Source organism: Lipotes vexillifer, unplaced genomic scaffold, assembly GCF_000442215.2.
Source record: "Lipotes vexillifer unplaced genomic scaffold, Lipotes_vexillifer_v1.1 scaffold728, whole genome shotgun sequence".
Lineage (NCBI taxonomy): Eukaryota > Metazoa > Chordata > Mammalia > Artiodactyla > Lipotidae > Lipotes > Lipotes vexillifer.
Window position 1 is genome coordinate 326815 of NW_006783590.1, and position 12211 is coordinate 339025.

At 41.0% G+C, this 12211-nt stretch overlaps 1 protein-coding gene across 8 annotated transcripts in view; it reads left to right on the forward strand.

Moving 5' to 3' along the window:
• The window catches only part of RBFOX2 (RNA binding fox-1 homolog 2), a 267858-nt gene extending 255844 nt beyond the window's left edge, over nucleotides 1–12014 (forward strand). For 2 of the 8 annotated variants that reach the window (XM_007456247.1, XM_007456248.1), the window contains exons 12-14: nucleotides 8912–9000; nucleotides 9466–9538; nucleotides 11360–11404. In XM_007456247.1, coding sequence (XP_007456309.1) covers nucleotides 8912–9000; nucleotides 9466–9538; nucleotides 11360–11404 — 207 coding nt within the window. Of the gene's footprint in view, nucleotides 1–4845; nucleotides 4878–8911; nucleotides 9001–9465; nucleotides 9539–11359 lie in introns of all 8 variants that reach the window. The other 6 variants (XM_007456251.1, XM_007456249.1, XM_007456253.1 and 3 more) reach the window with 6 other exon arrangements.
• The last annotated feature ends 197 nt before the right edge of the window (nucleotides 12015–12211 follow it).

Here is a 12211-nt window from a genome sequence, read left to right on the forward strand (position 1 = left end):
TCTTTCCCTTTTCTGCTTTTCTTCTCATTTCACATCCCTCTTTAGATCATTAGAGCTTTGATTTATGTAGATGGCAGGAAGCTTTCTGAAATGTGTGTTTTCCTGTTTCACATACTTGGAGAGAGCATTGTCTTGTGAAAGTGAAATAAGGAACTGATGCCAGTGAAGGGTGGGTAGGAATAAGAGAAAACCACATACTCAGTGCATAAGGTTTTTCTGTATCAGAAGGTCCACAGCCAGTGGGGCTCTTTTCTTAAGAGCCATCTAGAGGGAAACAAGGGGCATCATTAGCAACCTAGACTCTTTTACAAACATTTGACCATTGTACAAGATTTGTTGATTCGACCAGCCATGCTAACATCTTTATTACCGTCCATTATTTAAACAGTCTAGCTATAGCTCAAGTTCCATGATTGATGGTCACATATTATTTAAAATATGGACAAAGTGATCTAACTGACAAAAAGAGTCAAGTTTTTGAGTTTTGCAAGTCTTTTATTAGGACCTCTCTCCAAAGATCTTTTTCTGAATGCAAGCTTGGTCTAACCACCTACATTGTTAGACACAATTTCCTGAGAAAGACTTGTCAGCATGAAATGATTCCTTGGGCGTAGGGTAGAATTGTCTGGAAATGCCTTCTCCACCCTAACCTCCCCAGAGTCAATAAGGGTACCTTTTTAATGAGCTGTTTCCACAGTCTGCCAGAGATTCTCGGCAATCTGAAAACGTTAATGAACTTTCAGAATGCACTTAGAGGCCATCTGTGTTGCAGGAACTAGAGAAAGGATAGAGCAGCCCTCTGAGATTCGGTGGGTGAGTTGTACACACCTGGCCTGTTTAGAGCAGGCCTTCAAAGAACGCTTTAATTTTTTTTTTTTTTCCGGTACACGGGCCTTTCACTGTTGTGGCCTCTCCCGCTGCAGAGCACAGGCTCCGGACACGCAGGCTCAGCGGCCATGGCTCATGGGCCCAGCCGCTCCGCGGCATGTGGGATCTTCCCGGACCGGGGCACAAACCCACGTCCCCTGCATCGACAGGCGGACTCTCAACCACTGCGCCACCAGGGAAGCCCCAAAGTACACTTTAATTTAACACATGCTTGAAGGAACCTTAGCCATGATTTGGTCCAACGCTCTCACTTTGTAGATATGTTTCTTAGAGAGATTGTGACTTACCCAGATTACCTAAATTATTTGTTTAGCCAAACATAAAACCCAAATAATCCATATTTCATTACCTCTCTTAGTACTTTAATTAAAATCCACAACTTTCCTCCAGTGGTTTTCAAGAAGTAATGAAAGATCTTTTTTTCTTGTGCTCACCGTGAAACTTGAGGGTTGGGAAACTATATCCTACTTTTACACCAAAGTGCACTTTTCTAAATATACGTATTTATATATGCTCTCGGCGTGTACATTCTCCCATATACGTTAGTATCCATAGTCTCATGAAACTCATCTTTATGTTATTTAAGTTGTTTTCTTGAAATCTGGTCTATTAGAGTACACTTCCACTTGAATTATTTCTTAAGTCAGGTTGTTTTTTTCTCAAATATCTTCCTTATTTGGGTATTTCTTAAGTGTGGCCTACTTCCAGCTTATTAAGTCAACCAACCAAATATTTGTTTACAGTTCTCTCACTTCCTTAGTTTACAGTATATGATTCTATTAAGAGAGAGATGGTCTTTCTGTAGTTGTTGAGAAAATACTCTTGAATCTTCTTATTTACCAACTGGATCAAGCTCATCAAGCTGAACAGAGGTAGTTGGGTGACCTTTGCCGAAACAGTTTTTTGACCAGTGGCCCCTTGTTGATGAAAAGACTGAATAGTAATGGTATTTTTAGTTCTTGTCTTAAAGCAGTTACTTGCAGGAAAAAGTAGCGCTGAAATAATATCCGAACTCAAGAATGAAAAACAAGAATACATGAGGAGGGAACTGTTGAGTGAGGCCTAGTGTCATTTTTAATACAGCTTTTAAAACTTCATATTCCCTGTTCCACAAACAAACAGCAACAAAAACCTCTATCATTTTACCTTGAGTTTATTTCTGTTTCTCTGTACATTTTCCCTTATGTGGAAATCTATCAACATACGTTTAGTTCTCGTTTCCTCAGAAAAGAAGGTTAGAAACGGAAAGAGAGGAGGGTTTATCTAGTATAAAACGTGCCCTGAACCCAAGCTTGAAGAGACAACATGAGGGAAAAGAGTTGGAGTTACTGGTTTTATTTGTTATATTAATTCAGGCTGTTAACTGTGAAGGTGGTTTGTTTTTTTGTTTGGATTATCTCCTTCCCTGTTCTGCTCTTAGGCCATAATCCCTGCTAGCCATTTTCTTCCTCGCTGTGTCTTTTGTGACACATTCCTCTCAGGAGAACTGATCTAGCAATTGTGCCCATGATTTGTAAAGAGATTCGCCTTGCTGACTTGGAAGTGTAGCACATAGATTATGTGTCTGCCCGCCCCATCTTTTTTTCATCAGTAGAAAAGACATCATTCACCCTAATTCACTTTTTTAATGGGATAACAAACTGCTCCTAATTCTCATCCTGTGAAAAGCATGCTTGCATCCAAAGGAAAGAAAAGGCTGGTGGGCCCCTTAGCGGGCTTTTTTGTATGATTGTTTTCCTTCCACAGCTGTGTTTTTTGAACTGCTCTTCCTGTGTTCTGTTATAGAATAGTCTTACAGGAACCAATCATTAGCGCTAAAATACCTCAGGTAGGAGTGCCAGTGTGACCTGCCAATCAATCAGATTGTGGATTGCAGTGAAAAAATTGAATTATACTAACCATTCCAGCTCCACGTTAGAGATGGGAACAGAGGCTTTTTTGGACAAGCAAGACTTGTGAGCGTGTGATCTAAGCCCTGCTACCTCAGCAGTGCACCCAGTCAAGTTCCTTACAAGAGGGCACTTCCTCCAAAATTCAGTGCTCCTGTCCCATTGCCACACATCCGCCCCAGGTGTGTTATACGCACTGTCCCATCACTGCCACCTCTTTTAGTTTGTCAGTCACATTTATCCATGGTATTTAAACTGGTCTTTTATATTTGGAGAGCTTAGAAATTTGGGACATTTTCTTACTACTGTGAAAGAAATGAGAAAAGGGAGAAGGTAGAATCTGTCTAAACAGGACTCTGAATCTAGAATTGGACCCTATCGTGAAATCATAGTAGTAATTGGGCTGTGCTGCTACGTAAGTTTGAAGTTGTCTTAAAAATCTAGACTTAAAATTGAAACATGTATTTCCCTTGCCCTCTTTTCCTTTCACCTTAAAACTAGATTAGTGAGTGCATTTGGATAAGGACGCACTGTTAGAATGCTGAGAGCTGGGTGCTAGGAAAAAGAAAACAATAGATAGCTTTTCACAGTTCAGTTAGTTTATTTACGTGGCTACCCAGCAAGCTTTGGGAAATGAACTGATTCGGGGAGGTGTGGAATAGTAGTGTTCGAAAGGGTTAGTTAATTAAACATCATCTCTCATCCATCATAAAAGTAGTAAGTGGAAGATACCAAGTTGGTCATAAAAATTTCTTTCCTTAACACTAATTTTAATACTAATAAGATAAATTTAAAAGATTTTCCTTAAAAATTTTTTCCTATCTACTCTTCCAAGTAGATAGGTCTCTCAATCAAAAGCAGTAACAATGTTATCATTATTATGAGTTTTGTATTCACATCTGTGTTATTCACATTTAATATAAGGTGCCACATTGCCACGGAGGAACTCTGTTCTCCTAATGAGCCCTCCTCATACAAGTTCAGTCTAGAGCAGTGCATCTCAGCCGGAGAGAGGAGGAGGTGAGGGGGAGGAGGGAGTTAGAATCGTGTAGAGGCAAAGTGATTCCCAGAGGCACAGCCTTAGACCCAAGCTAGCTGGACTGGATCTCTGCTCTGCTGTAGTGATTTGAAGCATCACACCTGCATTCTCCCCACCCGCCCACCCCCCCCCACTCCCCTTGCTCTGTAAATCTATACATCACATGTGGGGAACAAGCTTTCATCTTGTCTGCTGGTCTTGAAATACACATTCTTCTCCTCAGTGTCACATAATGTCATTGTCTTCCAGGTAGAAAGAAGGTGTCTTGACATCACATGCTCACCAAAGTCCTGTTTTATCGTAAATCCTAAAACAAAAAAGTAATAATAAAATTAATGGCCAGGTGAAAATCAAGACAAGGGAGGATTAAACTTGGATAGGCAGGGAAAGGTCAGGTATAAGAGGGAGGATACGTAGAACCCTTCCATTTTGTTCTAGTTAAAACACAGCTCCAGAGCTGTGCAGAAGAATCCTGTGGTCAGCGTGGCAATGCTGTAAAGTTCACTAGACAATAAAATTGGTTCAGAGTGGAGTAGAAAATCCCTAGGAGGTGACATTGGGTAATGCGAAAGTGAGACTTTAACAACAACAAAAGGATCTTAAAGGTAACAGCATTTTCCTTTGAAAAAGCTGGAAGTTGAAGGCAGGGATGTGTTACGGATATGAGAAAGGATAGCACACAGGAAATACTTTGGAAGAACACTGGATCAGAATGTATGGGTGTTGACAGAGGGCAAGCATACAGGTGAGCACTGCGGGTCAGAACTGAATCAGGAAGGTTGAATTGGGGAGTGATGTAGCATTGGGCTGTCCCAGTTGGGAGCGCTAGGAATCATTCAGAATGAATTACAAAGGAGTAAGAAAGTAATTATTTTTAAAGGGGCATGTGGATATTTGGACCAGGCTTAGCCATGCCAAATTTATCCAGCTGTCAGGTTCCGAAAAGCTGTCCGTGTGTGCCCTCTGACATTAGGGTGTGCTGTGGCCATGCTAATCCCCATTTTTTGTTTTATTTCAAATCACACACAGATAGAATCTGCAAACTGCTTCAGATCAAACAGGTCTGATTGTGTGTAAATACATATGTCCTTTTTAATTTTTATTATTAATGGTTGCTTCAGTTTTGCATCGGTGCATGGTTAAAAGCAATACACATCAGCTATCTCATGACTTCATATCTCCAAATGAATTATTTCTCCTCTTTTTTTGTTTGTTTGTTTGTGCAGTCAGCTGAAGAAATGTTAACATCTCACTCTAAATCTCTCAGTGGAGTCTCTGTTCCCTTCTCTGATATAACAGATGGGTTACTGCTTGTTATAATTATTAACATTGTGGTGTGGGCCAGGGCTAGGGTGGGTGAGATTGACTCTTCTTTGGGCTGGGGAGGGGCCAGTCGTTAGGGTCTGGAATGTTAACTCAAGTGGTGACTGACTGTTTCCGTAATACCAGGTCGTTGTGGCTGCACGCTCTAGTAATTGAGGCTGTGTACTTCACCGAGCTTGTGGTAGAGCCTAGGGCAAACCGCTGTCCCAAGAGAATGCTGGGATAGATAGAGTTAGCCAATCTGAGTCTGAACGTGGTGATTTTGCTGGTTGTTCTAGCTCCAGATGTTGGCATGCTTAGTTCTTAATGTGATTAATAAATGTGGCGCCATATCCCCTCCCCACGCCTGAACCCTGTCTCTCCTACCCCTCCCCACCCTTGTTCTTTTGAAAAACTTAAGAAACAGCAATGAAACCCTTGGTGTTTCAAACTGCACTTTGTTCTCATGTTCCATAAACAACTTCAGATTTGCTAATAGAAGTGAAAGTTGAAAAAACAGTTTCTCAGCCTGGATTCTTTATGCATTCCAAAATCCAGAATAGAAATAAATATATCTGAATGTTCATTGGCTTATATCATGGTGAGACGTTTTGTTGAATAACCAGTTTAAAGCACCAGCAGAAATACTTTGGACTAAGAATACAGCTAAGAGGAGGAATCCATGACATACAATTTAATTTTTCTAATTTTGGGGTAGTCATCAATGAATTACCAGATCAGTTTATTGCGATATTACCTGCCCATCCTAAAGCTCCAGAGTCAGAGTTCACTCATAACAGAAGGAAGGGACTGCAGGTAGATTATCTTCATTTCCTTCTGGCTTGGAGGGAGCCTTCTCTTCCACAGCCTGATCCATTTAAAATTGTCTTAATTAATAATAACATTACCCCCAAACCACTGGCTTCTTGCAGGTTGAGGAAACTGAGGGGAAATGGCTATCAGTAACCTCATTCAGAATCTCCTTTTTTCCCCATGATTAGTCCAATACAGCTCAAATTTAATGATTTAATACAATCCCCAGTATCTCTGACATACCGAGACTTAACTGAGAGTCTAGTTAGTACTGTTATGAGAATGCATACCTCTTTCCCATGGCATAGAACTTCAGTTTTTAAATGTTTTACTCAGAAAGATATAAATTAGGCTTTAATTGCTTTTATTACCTTGACTTTTTCCATTTTTAGAGATTATTTTGGATTTTGAAGGAATGCTAAAGAGAGAAACCTCATGATGCTTGTTTACCACATTATCCTCATTTACAAAGAAATTTTACTAAACATGGCCCCTCTGTAAACTTCACACTAGCAAACTTTAATTCTAAACTAGTGGAGTCATCTCTAGTGATACCAAAAACTTGAGCCTTCAAGGTTCATATAAAGCTTAAAATTTCAACTATGATGATTAGTATGTTGTTTTGTTTAACAGTCCTTTTACTGTTTCATTTTTTCTTTAGAAGTTTAAAAGGTAAAGAGACACTTGAGTTAGTTTATACATAAATGTATATGCTTATGTGTGTATGTATGGCAGTGTGTATGTTGCAGCCTGGATGTACGGCTTTGCCCAAATCAGTCTGGCCTGCCTGTTCCCATAGACCTGGCTAGAATTCAGAGGAAGCGTGTGGATCACAGATAGCCCCGGAGGGTACTTCCTGCCACGGCCCTATCCATTACCATCTCATTGCCAGTGTTTGGTAATACTAATCAGAGTTTTCTTAATTATAGGAATACCTATGGAAAGGTTTATAATTGAGAAAACAATGTTTACTTTTCCAAGTCATTCACTTGAAGAACAAAGAAGGAATAATACAAAACCACTGAAAGCCAATCAGAGACTTTTTTTTAATGTATGTTTGAAGCTGCTTCTGGTGAATTTAAGCAGCATAAATTTAAAGAGCAGGAGTAAGCTCTCCCCCATGGCGCAGTGTCTTCAGTTAGAGAAAGCATAAATTATATAAGAAATAAGCAAAAAGCTGTAGAAACCTCCAAGAGGAAATCACAGGTATTTCCAGAATAAGATTTGAACAGAAATAAAAGCAGCAAGCTAGAAGCTTCCCTGTCAGATGGCTAAGAAGACCAAGGGTCCCATTAGAAAATGGTTGTTTTCAATCCTAAGAAATGATACAGAAGTAAATTTGAAATTCTTTTGTAGGTTTAGCAAAAACTGAACATTTGAAGGAATAGAAAGCAGAAAGTACAGGCCAGAAAGCTTCAGATGTCCATGAGAAAAGGACACAGTAATCTACAGAAACGAAACATGCTGTGCTCGCTGCTGAGGTGCCGTCCAAATGGACCTAGCTGTATTTACCTATATTTGATGGGGAAATGACAGTAATAAAAGTACACACCTGAATTAAGTTTAGGTAAAATAGATGAATTCTAGAAAGGTAAAGAAGAAGAAGGAAAAGTAGAGCTTTGCCACTTTTTCAAATAGCCTGTCTCATTCGTTGTTGTGATTATATCTTTGAAAAACTTCATGAAATATTTCACCGTGACACTGAAAACCTTTTGAGTATTTGGTTCACCTAAACTGAGGTAAAATAGCAGGACTGGGGAGTTGAAACTCTTTAGGACTGAGAGGATATTTGAACCCTTGGAAGAAAAGCTCCAGAACCTGCTGTGAGATTCGGATGTAAGAAGTCCCAAAACCTTTTAGGGAAGAAAAATAAATGCAGTTAAATGCTTGGTGGCGGGGGTGGGGGTGGGGGGGCCTTCCTGATCTGTTTGAACCTAGTCCAAGGGTCCACAGCCCTTTGTAATCTGATTTGCCCGAGTCTGAAGCATAGATTGGACTTGGCAAACTTTTTCTGTAGGGGGCCAAGTGGTAAAGATTTTCGACTTCATAGGCCATATGGTCTCTGTCAACAACTACTTTCAAAAACAGCAGGCCAACTGCGTTGGTCCACAGATGGAGGTTTGCCAACCTCTGATCTACACTGGTTCTTCCTTCTAAATATCGCTTGATTATCTTAGCCTCTTGGCAAACTCACTAGGCCACATGGAGCATAGCAGTGCATGGGACCTTTCTTTATATACGGTAGTCTCTTAGCAATAGATCAATCCAAGTACGCATCAGAGAATCTGAAGTTAACACATATAAATTTAATGTTTTAATCTGTATTATACATTTCCTGTCAGATAAAGTTCTCCCAACTTCCTGTAAGTATTTTCCCTGTTGAAAGTTCCAACGAAGACAGACCCAAAAATCATATCATCATTTTGGGGAGGGGGGAGGGCAGCAGGGGGATAAATTAGGAGTTTGGAATTACAATAGACACACTATTATATATAAAAATAGATAACCAACAAGGTTCTAGTGTAGAGCACAGGGAACTATACTCAATATCTTGTAATAACGTATAATGGAAAAGAATCTAAAAAAGAATAAATATATATGTGTGTGTGTGTGTGTGTGTGTAACTGAATCACTTTACTATACACCTGAAACTAACACAACATTGTAAATCAACTATATTTCAATAAAAAAAATGTTTTAAATCATATCTTCATTTCTTAAATTTGAGAAGAGGTACTCCAGGGTAGTTTATTTTTGTTACTATTACAAATTGCAAAGCAAATCCCTGCCTTGGGTGGAGCTTAATTGTACACTAAGGAATAACATGCAGACTGATGCAGTTTGAAACATTCTCTCCCCACGGATGTGTCTGTGTTCGTGTCTGTGTCTGCGTCTGCGTCCATCTGCGTGTGGGCGGGTGTGTGCTCGCCTGCCCCCGGGGGAGAGGCATGTGTAAAGTCAGTTCTCCTCTCTCCTGTAGGGTGGATACGCAGCCTACAGATACGCACAGCCTGCTACTGCAACCGCCGCCACCGCCGCCGCCGCCGCCGCCGCCGCTTACAGCGACGGGTAGGTGCCAAGACGGGGGCGGGGAGCGCCAGGCCGCCCCGCGTCACCCCCTTTCCTTCCCCACGCTGTTTCCAAAAGGGCACTTAGCCGCCGGGACTGCCTGCTGAGCTGGGTTTTCCACAGGCCTTCGGCCTGGACTCTGTCCTGCCAAAAACCCAACGGCGCACAGGCTCACACTCCTCCCCTCCCTCCCGCTTGTCCCTGTGTGTTTCTGGCTTTGACCCCAATTTCCCTCTTCCTCATCTCCAGTGCCCTTCTTTTCCATTTTATAGAAGTAATTCAGAAATTTTCAGTTGCTGCCTTTAGGAGCAGAACGGAGAGATTTTTTTCCATTCTGCCAGTTTCCTAATAACATTCCAAGACCAAGTTACAAGTCCTTAGCACAGTAAAACCCCTTAATTTTTTTTTTTTTTTTTTTTAATCACTGTCTTTCCTTTATCTCCCTGATTGGATTTCTTTTTCCAGTTATGGCAGGGTGTACACGGCCGACCCCTACCATGCCCTCGCCCCTGCCGCTAGCTATGGAGTTGGCGCTGTGGTAAGTAGATGTGCCTTTTATTTTTTCAAACGTTTAACTTCTTCTGACTTTTACCTACAGACTACAGAAGATCTAGGGAGGTGATAATTCAGCCCTTCTTCCATTGCCAAAGTATTAAAACCAATAGGACTGTCTGGAAATTTCATATCACTTCTGTGTGTGTGCTGCTGTGAGCCGCCTGGCCTGGTTAAGGACAGCAGAAAGGAATGAGCAGTGACAGTCTGCCCTGAGTAACGACATTGTTCGGGAGGAAGGAAGGGAACAGGTTGCTGTTTTATAATGGCTCAGATGTTGGACGCATACCTGTGGCAGAGTTTTACCGATAGGTATTCGCAAAGACCTGGGGCACAAGACTCTCCAGTTTTCACAGTAAACTTTTCAAAAAACTTAACCTGTCTGCTTCAAATGCAGATGCCAAAGGATGTCCCTGCTATTCCTAAGCCTTCCGGCAGATAGTACTAAAAATCACCAAGCAAATGCCTTAGAAAGATATTTTATTAGTAACATTTGTGGCAAAATATGGTATATTTCTTAGAAGTATACAAAAAGTCCATAGAGCTCATCTAGAATAATCCCCCTGTGCTCGCTTCGGCAGCACATATACTAAAATTGGAACGATACAGAGAAGATTAGCATGGCCCCTGTGCAAGGATGACATGCAAATTCGTGAAGCGTTCCATATTTTTAAAATAAAAAAAAAAAAAATAGAATAATCCCCCCCTGACCAAACTCAGATCCCCCCTGCAGTATTTTTGTGTTGGCCTGGACACCTCCGGGCCCAATGACGGGACTCACTGGATTCAGCAAAGACTGGCCGGTCCACAGTGATACCTCCTTGTGCCAGACGTTCTCTACCATCCACGGTGTCACTGGCCAACGGCCCGGAAACACAGATGACCGTGTCTGAGAGGGAGGCAGAACGATGGTCACAGTTAAGACATAAAGGATGTGAGAGAGCCTGCCACTTCCCACACTGAATCTCTACTGGTGAAGATCTGTGGAAGGCAGTAGTAGGGTCCTGCGGGGTGTGGGGGGCGGTGCTTAGAACTGAAGTGGAGACGTACGATATAAGGAAGTGATGGGAATTCCTGAGGTTTTATTTAGTGCCCAAGTGATATAAGTCCTGTACTAAAAGAATGACCCAAGGAGCAATATGTTCCTAGGGGACTTTTGATTGAAAAAGATAATTCGTTAGATTATGATTAAAGAAAGGAAAGAAGCCCACTTAAAACCCCAGTTTTACATACCATATATATATATAAAAGATATGTCAAGAAACAACCTGGTTGGTATTTTTTATAAATTACAGAGGAAATAGACTTTATTCGTTGAAAGATTAACTCAGGTTTAAATCCAGCACCATCTCAAACATGCGATGTGACACGAGATAGTGGTCAAAAGTAACGTGTTCTCCATTGTCAGGTAATGGGTAGAAAGGTAAGATCAGGGGTCTGCTTTAGGTCACGCTTGTAATGAGGTAGTCAAGGTAGACAAGACCCATGCTTTTAAAAAATCAAACTATTTACAGACTTGGTTTTAAACTTCATTGAGTTGCTCTTCTGTGCTAACTCATGTAAATAATGAACCATTAGCATACTCTCCCCTTGAGAATATCAGGTCAGCAGTAAATGTTTGGGCTGTGGTCTGAGCATCTTAGAGGCAGAAGTTGGTTTCCTGACCTCATGCACTAGACAACATCTAACCAGTTGATTTGAAGCTTCTAAGGAAGCTGTCTTTCCAAATCCCTCCTCAGGACATGTCTTCTTTTGTAATGTTTCTCTCATCAACCTTTTAATATTTTTGTGTCTTTAATTACTACAGGCGAGTTTATACCGAGGTGGCTACAGCCGATTTGCCCCTTACTGAAGTGACGTGAGACCCCTGCAAGTGGGACAGCCCCCCAGTTCATGAGGCCTGGCTATTGCAATATTTACTAGTAGAGGAACTCTATAGCAAGATGAAGAGGAAAAACAAACAAACAAAAAACACAAAAAAAGAGAGAATACTTTTTTATACCTCACTATGTTCTTTGAATATGTATTTTTCCTTTAAATTTCTGCCTTTAATTCTTTTGTTCCAAAGATTGTGCATTTTTTTCTTTTTTTCTTTTTTCTTTTTTTAACTGTGGTAAAAAAAAAAAAAAATAACGCATTTCCATGTCTGTATGTCCGTGCTTAGCTTATTCTGTCAATCACGGAAGAGGCAGTTAATGAGGAAGGAGAGACATTAGGAGCTGATAAATGCGTCTGATCAGAAATCAGCAGACAGAATTACCAAAGTGTACCTGGTGCTGAGTGGCTGTGGGACAAGCAGAAGTGGAAGAGATCTCTCTGCAACAGGATATCCTTCTAGTCTTCTGAGTTTCTGGTCTTTGGCAGGCAATTCTGATTGGCTGTGGCTGGAATCCACATGCTAATAGACTATAGGAATGTGTGCTGGCAAAGCAGGAGAATCACTAAGACACTTTCCTCTCCTCTTCCCTCCTGTCTCCTCATTCTCTTTACAATCATCTTACACGCAAGGCCTGAGACAGTTGGCATCGTTTTTGGAATTATAGTATTAATATTTCCAGACATGCGCTCAGACTGTGGATAATAAACACCTCATTAGGAAACCAGTCTCGGAATGAACTCTGGAGTATGAAAAAGATCACTCTTTCCTGTAAAGCCTAGC